The sequence below is a fragment of the Euleptes europaea genome, chromosome 11, assembly GCF_029931775.1.
Source record: "Euleptes europaea isolate rEulEur1 chromosome 11, rEulEur1.hap1, whole genome shotgun sequence".
NCBI classification, from domain to species: Eukaryota; Metazoa; Chordata; class Lepidosauria; order Squamata; family Sphaerodactylidae; genus Euleptes; species Euleptes europaea.
This window is the reverse complement of record NC_079322.1, coordinates 71,337,816-71,352,659: the sequence shown is the minus strand read 5'-3', so window position 1 is coordinate 71,352,659 and position 14,844 is coordinate 71,337,816. Positions and strand designations below refer to the sequence as shown.

The 14,844-nt window shown below is 39.7% G+C and overlaps 1 protein-coding gene across 1 annotated transcript in view; it reads right to left on the bottom strand.

The window, feature by feature from the left end:
• KMT2C (lysine methyltransferase 2C) overlaps positions 1 to 14,844 on the bottom strand; it is a 183,371-nt gene that overhangs the window by 49,643 nt on the left and 118,884 nt on the right. The window contains exons 16-26 of the mRNA XM_056857992.1: positions 13,758 to 13,859; positions 12,310 to 12,414; positions 9,741 to 9,922; positions 9,018 to 9,182; positions 7,887 to 7,996; positions 7,162 to 7,227; positions 5,997 to 6,209; positions 4,965 to 5,093; positions 3,208 to 3,327; positions 885 to 1,015; positions 106 to 292 (exon numbers count right to left, since the gene is read on the bottom strand). Coding sequence (XP_056713970.1) covers positions 106 to 292; positions 885 to 1,015; positions 3,208 to 3,327; positions 4,965 to 5,093; positions 5,997 to 6,209; positions 7,162 to 7,227; positions 7,887 to 7,996; positions 9,018 to 9,182; positions 9,741 to 9,922; positions 12,310 to 12,414; positions 13,758 to 13,859 — 1,510 coding nt within the window. The remainder of the gene's footprint in view (positions 1 to 105; positions 293 to 884; positions 1,016 to 3,207; positions 3,328 to 4,964; positions 5,094 to 5,996; positions 6,210 to 7,161; positions 7,228 to 7,886; positions 7,997 to 9,017; positions 9,183 to 9,740; positions 9,923 to 12,309; positions 12,415 to 13,757; positions 13,860 to 14,844) is intronic.

Here is a 14,844-nt window from a genome sequence, read left to right as displayed (position 1 = left end):
CTCAGGATCCACCCCAAAAACCTCCCACCAGTGGTGAAGAAGGACCTGGCAACCCTACTTCCTCTTCATGTCCTTTACTAAGTCCACGTTTAATTTTCTAAATACCTTGTGTTCCAAGTTTTGATGGAACGGGAGTAGAAGTTGCGCTGGGTAGTAGGTCTGAAGATGGATCTAAGAAGTTTGCATTCAAATTTACTTTGCATGAAATGTTAAGGCTTTCTTCAGATAAATGATCTAAACTTGGTTTACTTTGCCTACTGGTGTCTAGGAGGTCTTTTCCAAAAAAAGCTTCCTGCAATTAAAAGCATTTTTTTTTAAAAATTAAAACATTCCATTTTTAGTAAACCGCATGATTCCCCATACATTAGAACTGATACAGAAGGCAAACAATGATTTGTTAGTGGATAGTAGTGTTTTTACCAGATTGTCTTTATTCTGCTTTTCACTATTTGCTTGATAAAACATTTAATTGATTCACAAAACTAGTAACTTTTACATGTAAAACTTGAAGTTAAATTGTTCTCTTCTGCTTTTGATTGAAACAGTTTACTTTAAGTAATCAATGGAGAAAGTAATAAAAGTTAAATGTCATTATTGCCTATTTTATATCTAAACAGGTATGAAAAAGGCTTTTGAATTATATGTTATTGTATTTTCCTGTAAAGTAAAATAATTAGCAAATTAGAACAAAATAGATGGTTTTTATTTTAGTACTTAATAGCATGCAGTTGTTTAAATTATCTTCCTTTATGCAAAACCAACTTAGAGTAATAATGAATTACACATTAGAAAGCAAATATTTATGTCTTACACCCATTAACAGTTTATTCAAAATATGCAAATGTTAATTTTAAGCAGCACACTTTGCATAGCAATGACTATACCTGCAAGTATGCTGGAAAGGTTTCTTCAAGCTTGTTTTTCTTCTTCCTGTAACGTTTTTTAATTTTCTCTGTATTTTCAGAAGCAGGAGTAGATTCGTCCACTGGTGTATCTGGTAGCTGTTCACTCCAGCCTAGAAACAGTGAACATGCACAACTACATTAAAATCTTATTTATAGGTTTGCCAACCTCCAGGTAGTAACTGGAGATCTCCCGCCATTACAACTGATCTCCAGCTGATAGAGATCAGTTTCCCTGAAGAAAATGGCTGCTTTGGCAATTGGACTCTATGGCGGTGAGGTTCCTCCCCTCCCCAAACCCTGCTCTCCTCAGGCTCCGCCCCAAAAACCTCCCACTGGTGGCGAAGAGGGACCTGGCAACCCTACTTATTTACAACTCTTACCTATATTTAAGGCGTACTAATCCTGCTCTGCTGTGAATAAGCATTATTTTTGAACTTCCAGTTTTTATCTGTTAATTTCTCATGTTTAAGAAGCAAAATTCTAAATTTGAGACAATAAAACATTGCAACAACAGACCAATGTGGGGAATTATGTGTGTTCTTAAGGTCTCCAGAGGTGTAAATGAAATTAAATAGTACAACATTATTTTATCAGATTATTTATAGATAATGACTTGCACTGAAGAAAGCTTCAAGTTCTTTTTACTGAACAGCAACTGCATCCTCATTCTTTTGACACTCCCAGGAACTTTAAAAGCAATCTGAAACATGACACAAGGGGTTTGCCATTCAAACGAAAGTTTAAAAAAAAACTGGCCATGTCTAGGCCCGCGGGGGCACCTGAAGTAGCTCCTTGAGTCTACGTCTACATTTAATCCCAAAATATCTGAAAGTTTTACAATGTACCATGACATAACTACTTTTTTTTACTATAAAAAAACAGCATCGACTGTATCCAATGAGTCATCCATACAAGCATGCAGAATTTCCTATATTCCTCTCCACTCTTGCAGCCCCTTCTGATCTCTGGAAAGAGCACGAAACTGACACCTCATCTCTCTGGGAAAATGCACAAGGAAGGACAGGCAACATCATCCGATTCATTCATCTCAATGCAGCCACTCAATCTGCGTGGCTTTCCTCCATGTGAGTTTTGAGACCCTAGGAATTATCTTTTCTGGAGTCGTGAGCAGAAAGAGTGCAGGAAAATCAGCATTCTGCAGATGCATCATTGGTTACAAGTCACCAATCTTAATGTGTGTGTGTGTGTGTGTGTGTGTGTGTGTGTGTATTCATTCATTCTGACCTTGTGATTTGGTTGATGTTCCTCCTAAAGCTGAATTTATATTCTGGTATCTAAAGTGTGAAAAATACCTGTGAACCATACAACCATAAATTTTCCTACTCATCTGGCAGTGTACCATACTCAAATTCAAAGCAATTTGCAAAAATCTACTTTTAGAATTCGAATGGGGAGGTGGTGGTGGAAAGAGCCGTCAAGTCACAGCTGACCTATGTAGGGTTTTCAAGGCAAGAGACATTCAGAGGAGGCTTGCCACCACCTGCCCCTGCATCACGATCCTGGACTTCCTTGGTGGTTTCCCACACAAATACTGACCACGGCTGACTCTGCTTAGCTCCCAAGGTCTGGTGCAGGCAAGATGAAAATCAGAAACCCTCACTTACAAGATGGCAAAGTGTCTCACAGCTCATGAAGGGAAACTCGCATGCTACAAACTGGGGGCAATCAGAAAGTGGAAATCACTAGATACTAGTGATAAGAAGGATCAGATTGATTAACAATTCTAGACAGGTGCAGGGTTGCCTAGGGTTCTGTTGGCATGCCAGGGGTCTTCTCCAGAAGCACATGTCATTCTGACTTGACAGCTGCCAGGAGTGCACAAATATGTCACCAGTTAGTCCCTGAGTGAAAAATGTACCTACACGAATAATGTAAGACAAAGGACAGGAGGCATAGAGATATCAAATGGTATGACCTTATTCAAACTACTAGGTCAGGGTAAGATGCCAGAAAAAGGTCATAATACACACTTTAACATCTAATATAAATGTACAAAACTGTGGGAGCAAGGAAGCTTTACGTACATTCAAAATCCAGTTATATGACCTTGCAGGTGTGACAGTTTTTAATGATGCTTATGGATTATGGATTATTATGACTCTTTAGGAACAACTGAAAATACAGATATTAGAAAACAGCAATTCATTCAGTAAAGCTACAGTGTAATAAACCTTAATAGTATAATGCTCCTAAATTGGCTTATGTGTCATGATTACGGCATAAAAATGTGCAATGGGCTGTTGCATTATATTAAGGTCAAGATGCTTAAATTAGTACCCACTTTCATCTCTGTTGGGCATCTGTTCAGATATGGAGCCACAGGAATCTTTCCTGGAGAGAGACCGCTTTGTTTTTCCTTGTCCTGTACGACTTCTCTGGCGCACCATAAATCCACCAATGCCTGTAAAATCAAACACAGCTTAAAGGTATTTGAAATAAGAAAAACACACTGGGATTTAAGACGTTTTGTAGATATACATTCTCTCTCATGCACACAAAATTAAGGTCCACCTCCAATATGATAGCATATATCACTACACACTTTGTGAGCACCGGAGTCTACTCTGTAATAGGAAGTGGCTACATCCCCCCCAATCACATGTAAATTGTGTAAACATACATCCAGGAGCTGTGATTGACCTTGTGGCATGTTCCCACAGTAAAATAAAGATGATCAGGCTGGATAGCTGATTGTGTGTGTGTGTGTGTGTGTGTGTGTGTTAAGTGCTGTCAAGTCGCTTCCGACTCACAGCGACCCTATGAATCAATGTCCTCCAAAACGTCCTATCTTTGACAGCCTTCCTCAGATCTTGCGAATTGAGGGCTGTGGCTTCCTTTATTGAGTCAATCCATCTCTTGTTGGGTCTTCCACTTTTCCTGCTGCCCTCAACTTTTCCTAGCATGATTGTATTTTCCAGTGACTCTTGTCTTCTCATGACGTGACCAAAATACGACAGCCTCAGTTTAGTCATTTTAGTTTCTAGAGCCAGTTCAGGGTTGATTTGATCTATAACCCACTGATTTGTTTTTTTGGCAGTCCACGGAACCCGTAACACTCTTCTCCAACACCACATTTCAAAGGAATCTACTTTCTTCCTATCAGCTTTCTTCAATATCCAGCTTTCACACCCATACAAAGTAATAGGGAATACGATGGCATGAATTAACTTAATCTTGGTGGCCAGTGACACATCCTTACACTTCATAATTTTTTCTAGCTGATTAGCCTCAGGCAAAACCAGAGACTGCCAATAAGGTGTCAAAGTTCCCTCAGAGGGTTGATTCATCACTATTTGAAGTGTTGAGGAAGAACAAAGGATAGCCACAGGAGCGTCCATTTTAGGCGTATTCTAAAGGTCAGAGAGATCCTGGAGGGTGACTTACCAAACATGTTCAGAAGAGACTACCAGTATGTTTCTATCCAGCTATTCCCTCCATATCTGTAGAGGATACCCAGTGATAAGAAAACACTAAATCTTTTGAGCTCCAGCTGTGCTGTTAAATCTCTTGGCTCCAAGATGTGGCAACCATAAACATCCTTACTGGATGGGGGCTACCTGGATTTACCAGGGATATTTGACACCTAAAATAGTAGTTCTTGATGAAAATTTATAGATGCTCTGGTAGCAGCAAAGAACGCTCATGCTGGGGTAAAGGTATTTGCTTTAATGAAAATGAACAGTGTGCTGAAATATCTTCAAGAGATTGCTCTTGGGAAATGCACTTTCTTAACACACTCTTCAATAGTAGTAGCATCCATCTGCAACAAATTAGAAAGGTGGGCCATAATCTAGTCTTTAACAACATAAAGAGGGCAGGATTCCTGCTGTTTGGAAATTCTGGAATGTACATCTTTATAATTGGACTATAAATTCAGTCATAACCTGATCAGGAGAAACCACAGCACACAAGAATGAACAAACAAGGCATTTCTCAGGAGTATATTACTTAGCCTTCATCATTTTAAAATAAAAAAAATTACACACAGTCAATAAATATAAACCTAATGCATGTGCATAGCCAAGGTTTATACTCTACCTGGTCTGTATGGTTTTCTTTTTCTCTTCTTGATCCCTTCTGTTCCTTCTACCCCCTTAGGATCATCCTCTGCAGCTTCCCGTTCAGGGCTAGTGTCTGATTTTCCTTCACAGTCCATGAGGTCTCCTTCTAAAGAAAAAAGTACAATTAGTCAGAAGCTGTCTGCGTACTTGTTTATATTTTAGTATGTATTTTAGTATATATACACACATACATTGTCACACATACTTTTTAAGGAACTTGAAAGTCTTACCACTTTCCAATCAATTCAGATATCAGTATCAAAGTGAAAGGAAATTTTAAATACAGAGGACATTAAGTGACATTTTGTTTCAACTATCAAACATTTTAGCCAGATCAATAAATTCACTAGTGACCCACATCTTTATACATAAAGTTATTTTATCTTAAGAGTAGTTTGTTTTCTTAATAAGGTTCTGCTTCTAGTTTGAAGGAGATGCAGGCTCATCACACTAACCATTCCCTAAACTATTGTTTTTGAGAGAAGGGTCATGAAGTATGGTGATTCCATGTTTTCACCTATATCATTCATTGTTTGATCATGCAGTCAAATAGTGACAAAATCCTATTTTCACTGCCTTCTTGTGGCTCCTGGGAATGTATAAGAGGACTACATACATTGCTGAGCTGGAAGCCTCTTCTATAGACAGTTTCATTTCAAAAAGTCTGAGCTATATTTGAATATATGAAACTGCCTTATACTGACCATTGGTCTATTAAGGTCATTATTGTCTGCTCTGGCTGACAGAGGTTTTCAGGTAGAGGGACATAGGTATAGATCTTTCACATTGCCTTATGACTGAACCCTTTTTACTGGTGATGCCAGGGACTGAACCTGGAACCTTTTGCATGGAAAGCAGATGTGCTTCCCACTCAGCTGCGGCCCCTGCTGCCCCCCAAACTACTTAAGATATCCTTTTAACTCTTATTTCTTAACATTCCAAGAGCTTTGATACCTCTGCAAACCTCTGCTATTGTTAGCAACAAAACAAAGCACAAAGCAACAGTTACCTCTACTGTCATCTATCTCGCCATCCCTTGAGTGTTCTGATTGTATATCAGGCAGTGTCTGGAGTACAGCCACACTATTCTGATTTATAATTTTCAACTTGAGCTTTGGTTTTGTCCGTTTTCTTCTTGGTACAACAGCACTGAGGCTCTGTAACTGAGACATTCCCATTTCCGTCAAACAGACTCCATCCTGAGTGTATGTCTTCGGGGAGTCTATGAAATCAGCATGAACCATAACGGGAATAAAAAAGGTCTTTAATGAACGCTGGTTACAAACATTGGGTAGTACTTTATTTATTTATTGCTCTTCAACCCCATTTTTAAAGGAATGACGTACCATATAACCTATTTTAACACTACAGCAAGAAAAACATCCAGCATAACTAATACAGCAGTAGACCTACATTGGCATTGCTTAGAATAAGGAAAAGCCATGACTTCCTGATGTCTGACCAAAAACTACATTGTTTCCTTGTGGTCTTCCTGAGTTAGGCTTACCAGGTCCCCCCTACGGCAGGAGAGTTTTGGGGTGGAGGTGAGATGGCGCGCGCCACTGCAACCCTTCCGGTTTACACCCAGAAGTGCCATATCGCAAGGGGCCTTTACCACTCAAACTGGCTTCTTGCGAAGTGGCACTTCCGGGTGTAAACCAGAATTGACGTGGCGCCAGGGGCAGGTGCGTGTGCAAGCGTTGCCCACCAACCCCCGGCTGGTTGGCGGGCAGCCAGGTGGATTGGCGGGGGTTTGTCCACCACCACCTGGCACTTGGCAACCATATCCTGAGTGCCTATTGCAGCTATCTGTTCATGGTTCTCCAGTAATGTCACTGCTTCGTTCCTGCAGAATGTCTACTCAAATGGAGTCCAACGGCAGAAATAGCTTATGCTATAAACTGTTTGTGGTTCACTTAAAGACTTACTTAAAGTAAGAAAAGAGTCCCGCCCATTATAAAAGAGCACTTGCACATTTATAATTAAGCCAACTCACAGGTGCTTTAAAGATAAAAATCTAATTTTAAAATAAAGCAATTAACAAAAAAGGCAAGATGGCAAAAATAAATGTAACGTTCATGAGATATACTGATAATGCAATTAAAGAAAAAATAGGCTCCAAAGTGAAATATCACCAGAAACCTGCTAGAAGAAAGCAATCAAGAAAAATGTACCAAGTTCTTTTGCCTTTGCTATAATTTGGGCTGCAATTGATGATTCACAGCATTCAGAGGAAGGCACTGGAAAAAAAAAGTAAATTACCTGATAACTAAATGATCACATTGTTACCTTTAAAAAATAATACTCTCCATAACGTCTACTTTTGATACCAATACCATTGCTATTGTTATATAAAACTCTCCCTTCCTTCTCCTAGGACTTACCATCAGACATGCCAGATCTGTATGGATGTTTTTACAAAACATTTTAACCTTGAGACTGACCTCATTTTTAGTTGACATACATTCTCTCACTTTTTGTATATTTGTACCAGGAATACAATAGAAGGCTCAGTATATAATTGAAAAATAATGATTGCTTGCTAATAAAATTACAAAAGAAAGAATATTTCTGAAAGCACTAGACCCAATCCAAAAAAAGTTAGGATTATCAAAATCTCACAGAAAATATTGGAAATTACAGTCCTATGTATATTTACTCAGAACTAACTCCCATTGTGATTAATGAAGTTTATTTCTAGGGAAGGGCATACAGAATTGCAGCCTCTCATCAAGGAAATGTGAGGCTATAAATGTTTAATAAATACACATAAAAGACCAAATAAAATTGTCCCTAAAGAAGCACCTTGGAGATTAATTCATTATCCACAACTCACAAAGAGATTAAAATGTGTTGAAAAACTGCAATTTGATAAATATTCCAATGAGAAATTTCTTACCATTTACTGGTGGTATATATGGTCTACACATGGAACAATCAAAACCACTGTCAGCTGTGCTTTCTACTTCCTCTTCTGTGCTGAAGTTTTGACAGACTGCATGCATCCATCTGGAAGTTAAATTGAAGGGGAGGGGGGAAGATCAGCTGAAAGACACACAATTTTACATCAAGAAGACCATCCAGCCATTTCTGAGATTCCAGTCATGAAAGTAATACTATCAGGAAGCGTGTAAACTATCAGGAAGGAATGATATTAGCATTTTCACAGGTGCAACTAGAAATACTGCATCCACCAGCTATCTGTTTGTTCAAGTTAGAAGGTATTGTTTGAGTTGCAGCTATAAGTCTTTACCTGATAGCTGCTGCATATGTAGAACTTTGAGTATTATATTTTAACAGGAGGTGGTGCTGAGAACAGTATCTGCACACATCCATTCCCACTCCTCTCTCTGCTGTCACTACCCCACCTCAAACTCCTCCCCCTTTTCTCACTGTAACTCCAGCACAGCACAGCTGAGTTAGGAAAAAAAGCCCTTTAAAAGCTTTAAAGGGGGGAATGGCACAAGGTCGTTTGAAAGCAGAGCTTTACCTCCAGATGGATGATTTTCCTGCACCCACCCTGCAGTTTCCCCCTTAAACCACAGAACATGAGGTTTTTATTTTCTCCATATTAAAGGGGGGGAGGAAGCAGGATCTAGACAAGTCATGCAGTTGTGGGGGGGATCCTGTGAGGAAGCAAGTGATAATGAGCTGAACTCTAAAAACTCAGGAGGTGGGACACTGAAATCAAAAGACACACAATCATCTGGTGTGCATGCTTTATGGGTTTGTAAGGCATCTGTTCTTCAGAAGCTTTGCATCTGGTGGATGTGTGAAGGGGGTAGTGGTTTTCTTCACTGTTTCATCTGTGAAACGAGCTGTGGATTTGTCCTTCAAAGCAATTCTTTGGGTCAGAAAACACCACTGTTTACACACACACACACACACATACACAGCTCTGTTAAAGAAGAGAGCAAGTAAATTCTAGCAACCAAACTTGTAATTAAACCAGATCTCATCCGACATCATATTACGAAAGAATGACTGTGGTATGGGGGGGAAAAATTCACAGTGCATTAGAAACCCTGACCTGTCACACTGCCTGCACTGCAGAATAAGCTCTTCTTCTCTGTAATTGCAGCAGCAGACTGGACAGGTAGATAAACTTGCACAGGGAGCACACTGTGTGTAATTATTCTGCCATTCACATCTTAGGCCGGGAGAAGTCGCTCCGCAGTGTCTGCACCAAACACACCTACAAAACACAGAACAGGAGCAGCTTTCTCAAACTAAACCCACAAAATATATTTGCTTCATTCTCTTAAAGCACTTTTTTCACTATAGGCAGCATGTACAAAGTCCTGGAATAACCTCATAATTTCCGCCTCAATTGTTTAAGGCTGAAATTATACACACACACAAACACACCTTAGATAATCCCACATCCAACACTGTGTGTGTGTTGTCAAGTCGCTTCCGACTCATGGCAACTCTATGAATCAAAGTCCTCCAAAACGTCCTATCTTTGACAGCCTTGCTCAGATCTTGCAAATTGAGGGCTGTGGCTTCCTTTATTGAGTCAATCCATCTCTTGTTGGGTCTTCCTCTTTTCCTGCTGCCCTCAACTTTTCCTAGTATGATTGTCTTTTCCAGTGACTCTTGTCTTCTCATAATGTGACCAAAGTACGACAGCCTCAGTTTAGTCATTTTAGCTTCACCCAACACTACATTAACTGAAATACAGATCCCAACAACTGGCAGATTTTTTAAAAAAATTAACAGTGAACATGATAAAGAATGAAGCCATACATACCATTTGCATTTCCACCCTCCTTTGGGAACTGTCTGCAGTGGAGGATCTAGGCAGTACGTGTGGTAGCTGATATCACAGTCATCGCAAAGGAGCAGCCGTCCCGGGTCGGTAGCCTTCCCGCAGGCTTCGCACACAGTGCACTCAAGGCACCTCCATCCTTTGTGGAGCACCACTTTTGTAATCTACACAGAGGAAGTGTGAGAGGCCATGGCTCAGTTTGTAGAGCATCTGCTTGGCATGCAGAAGATCCCAGGTTCAATCCCCGGCATCTCCAGTTAAAGGGACTAGGCAAGTAGGTGATGTGAAAGACCTCTGCCTGAGACCCTGGAGAGCTGCTGCCAGTCTGAGTAGACAATACTGACTTTGATGGACTAAGGGTCTGATTCAGTATAAGGCAGCTTTGTGTGTTCAAGTCAGTCTGCAAATCACTCTCAAAAAGCCCGACAGAAATACCAGTTGTTTTATAGGGTTTAATTACTATCAATTTACTTTCATCTTTTTGAGCTAATATTGGTGTGTGAGCTGATATCTGCAGCTCTCTCCCCACTGCCCTGGGTAAGAGGCACTCCAAACTACTGAAAAATTAAAAATCCACTTGCAGGTATATATACCGTGTGCTACCCAAGAATTTGGTAAAAACATCTGTTTTCAGAAAAACCGTCTGCCCAGATTTAAGAGATGCTCATTCTCAAATGCTGAAATACTGAAAATCCAGATTTAAATTTACTGCGGTTGTAAAACAACATTTATAAACAACATTTATAGCCACTTTGAGCCCAACCTTGGTTGGGAAAGGCAGGATAGAAGTCTAATAAATAATAATAATTTGGGAAATCACTTAAGATTCCCTCAACATTTGAATATAGAGCATTTTGGATTTTTTTACTACAATATTTAGATAGAACTATAACAGAGCAGAGCTTTACTTCCCTAATTTTTCCAGAATATGGCTATTGGCAATATACATTCCGCCCTTTAAATAAAAAAGCAGATTACCTATATACTATTCAAAATAAAGTGGGGAAAGGTCTTATCTAGTCCAGCAGCTTGTTTTCTCCTATAGCCAGACATCCCTAGAAGGCAGGACACAGAGATCAAAAGCTGATTGTGTTCTCAACCCCCAGCCAACTCAAAATATACAGCCTTTCAACATGGAGGTTGAAATGCTTTCACCACCATGGCTAAGAGCCATGGATGGCCCTATTCTCCATGCATTTTTAAAGCCACTTGAACTACTGGCCATTGCTATATCCTGTGGCTTTGGGTACATTCAGAATCTTATAAACAAACAGATGCCTGTTCGTGATAGAGAGACATGTAGTTTAACTGCCTCCAATTCTTTTGCACAGAGAACAATTAAGGCCCCCTGGTTTTGGAAGCTTCCAATCAAAAACAAGATTGGCTGGATAAACTGGACTTTGTTGCTTCCTCAAAAACTGGGATTCTAAGCAAGGATTTAGCTGTGAATTCTAAACAAACAGAGCAGGAATGGTTTCCACATGATCACTCATTGAGAGTGTAATGTGTGAATCAGCATTTCATTCATGGGTGCAATCCACCAAACAACACTCTGGTGCAAGACTCAGGAAATAAATGGTGATGTCTTTGAAAGCAATACTTTGAAAGCAATTCCTTCCTAATCAGGATATGAAGTATGGTTTAAATATGAAAGTTTTCCACACACTCCTTCAAAGCATACTTATACCAAGTCCTCTGTTGTGGAATAATTAACCCACAGTATATTTAAAATAACCATGGAATTAAAATAGTCTCTTCACCATTGTGAACACTCCCGAAAAGACATCACCCCATCTATATCTCTTGAATCATTATCACTGTTTGTACAGAAGATGATCAACGTGTGTGTGTGGGCAAAATAATCCATATTATCTGATTCTGTATCCTATTCTATATGATAGCTTGAAACAAAGTACTCTGTACTGAAAAAAGTGCTGTCAAAACAACATTATTCTGCAAATGCATAACCATTTCATAAAGCTTATCTAGACTTTAGCTTAAGTGATGTGGCACATGAAATTAAAACCCACATTTTAAATAACAGCACTTACAAAATGAAAAAAGCACTTTATAGTTTATATGTGGCAGCAAATAGCTTATTATCTGTGCATAAGTCATCTTATAATACCCAAATTTAATTTTCACACATTCTCTCCTAGCCTAACGAATGTAAAACATTAATTAACTACTCCACTTGCTGTCAATTCTGACAGCCAGCAGACAAACTGAATTAATTGAACCTTATTGCCTTCATAAATGCAGATGCAGTTTATTTTTTTCCAAGAAAAAAAATCCTGCTATAAGGTTTTAAGCTTATATTTTAATACTTTCGTTTAACGAACTGCTGGATAATAATTTCTATTTATGGCTGCAAAATTACAGAAAGGTTAACTTCACTTGCAACTATGAAATGTCATTTAATTAAAGCGTTCTGCGAGCTGCATACAAATAATGGGTTACCCTTACTGAAGACTATTAGACATGCTTACAACACTACTAATAATGTCAAAACCAGAATCCACACGGCATGCTCAAGTTTCAGAGAACTCACCTTAATACTGACACAGTAGGGGTGGTAACACTGACCACACTGGGAGCAGGCAAGCAATCGGCCTTCTGCACCTTGGCCGAAACTCCCACAAACGACACACATATCCTAAAACATTAAAAAAGGGTTTTTTTTCCTCCAGTTTAATTACCAGTACTAAAGATACAAAGATTCTGAGGTTGCTCTAAGAAGTGTGCTTGAATATGCAGACTTCCAGTCATTTTTGAAGTGCAATTCAGCACATCTTTCTTTTCTATCAAAACTGGAACACTGTATGAGGCTTCTAGTGCTTCGGTAAAATACTTATTAAACCACCTGGAGCTTTTTACAAAGGAAGTACTCTAGAACTCTTAAAACAATTGCAAGTGTATGCAACAATAAGACATTCACAACTTTCCAGTAAAAACCAATTCAGCTATTAAAAGCACCATCCTAAGCAGTTGTACTCCCTCAAGTCCATTTGGAAGCCTATGGGCTTAGATGGGTGCTACTCTGTTTAGGATGGCATGGTAAGTTTATTGGCTGCACCAAAGTGCACTAGATGCACCCTATCTACCTTCTATGGATGACTATGCAGATGCACATCCAGATGTGTATGCCATTAAAAGCAAAGCTGTATGGATACTCTGATGCTCAATTTGATATGCATTTCATTTAAGTAATGGTTCTTGATGCAGTAAATATTGGTCTGCAGCCAGCCCATTAGATGGGAGTGTCTGTCTTGCCACACGGTGGTTTCATTGCCCACCAGTGCTGTGTGGCAAGGCAGGGAGAATCACTACAGCTGGTTCAGCAAAAGACAGGAACATACTGTTTATCCCCTCCCACTCCAATCATGCAAAAGGTAAAAAGGTAAAGGTAGTCCCCTGTGCAAGCACCGGGTCATTACTGACCCCTGGGGTGATGTGACATCACGATGTTTACTACGCAGACTTTGTTTATGGGGTGGCTTGCCATTGCCTTTCCCAGTTGTCTACCCTTTACCTCCAGCAAGCTGGGTACTCATTTTACCGACCTCGGAAGGATGAAAGGCTGCGTCAGCCTTGAAGCTGGCTACCTGAAATCGACTTCTGTCACGAACTCAGGTCATGATCAGCGCTTTGACTGCAGTACTGCAGCTTACCACTCTGCGTCATGGGGCTCTTACCGTGCAAATGGTAGGAGATTAAAAGCTCTGTGAAACGCAAACCCTTGTTCTTTAATGTTGAGCCCTGGCTCAGTAAGACTCTGAAAGTAGCCATGAATACGTTGACTTATGTCCTGAAACTGCTGGTGCAATGCAAAGAGTGCTCAGTGACTCAACCCCAGCAGGAGGTTAGGAGTCACACACTGCACTCTCATGCTGTCTCTACAAGGGCAGCCCTTGAATAGCACATCACCATTAACCTCCCAGTTTACTAAAGCAAACATCAACAGGCTAGGAAAAAATAAAGATTAATAGACATTGCAACCTGCTGCAAAGTAAACTTGTCACTGCTGGAAAATAGTACAACGGTATTGTGCATGGAATTTTCTTCCTCATCTTTGCTAGAAAAAGTATCCATATCCATGACCTACACACAAAAAAACAAAAAAACTTTACCACATATGAACTTTTAAATAAGTTGTAACCAGTCTTTAAAGCTGCTTGTTACTTATGTTAAACAATATCTAGGATTATTTTAGAAACCTACAGACACGTATTAGAAAACAACAAAGCATATTACTTATGGGCTACATAATGCTACACATTAAGCTTGATGAGAAGCAGATAACTTCTGATCCCAGGCAAGGAGCAATTTCTTCTAGGTTTATTGCAAATGGCTTTGAAGCATTACATGTAAGTTCAACAATGGGAACCCTGCTAGCTGCCAATGCTCTGCTGTATAGAAAACGATAAATTGGGAATATGAACTCTGGCAAGTTTAAACAGAAAAGGGAATGTTAGGTGGGTGATGCATGTTGGGACAGGGAATCCTAACTTTGGATATGTGCTAGTGGGGGCTTGGATGGCTGGGATTGGGATTTGGGGAGGGCTCTTGGGGTTGTAGTGGAGGGCTCAGTGTGAGTGTTGACCTGGTGGGCAGCAGCGACGAAGGGGGCAGACTCCATGCTAGGAACTATTCGGAATTATTGGGCTAGTCACGCACACTCAGCCTAACCTACCTCACAGTAGGTTGTTGTGAGGACAAAATTGAGAAGATAACACTGTAAACCACATTGGGTCCTGATTAGGGAGAACAGTGCAGTATAAATGAAGTAAATATATTTTAAATACGAGTGTATAAACTGGTTATAAGTTTGCTTTAACAGAAGGAAAACAACATCTCCTTTCTTATTAATTTAACTCACAATTTAAACAGTGATTTTAATCAATCTCCCCTTCTTACTAGTGATCTCTGAAGAGAGATTAGAGGATTTTGGGCCAGCAAAATATTTTGTGTATGTATAGAGTTCCATCATCAATACAGCCAGTTACAAGCATCAAAGTAGAGCTGAGAGGGACTGCTCAAATCACATTCTAGAAAGCCTGGGCTAGTCAGAGTATATAATGCTGGG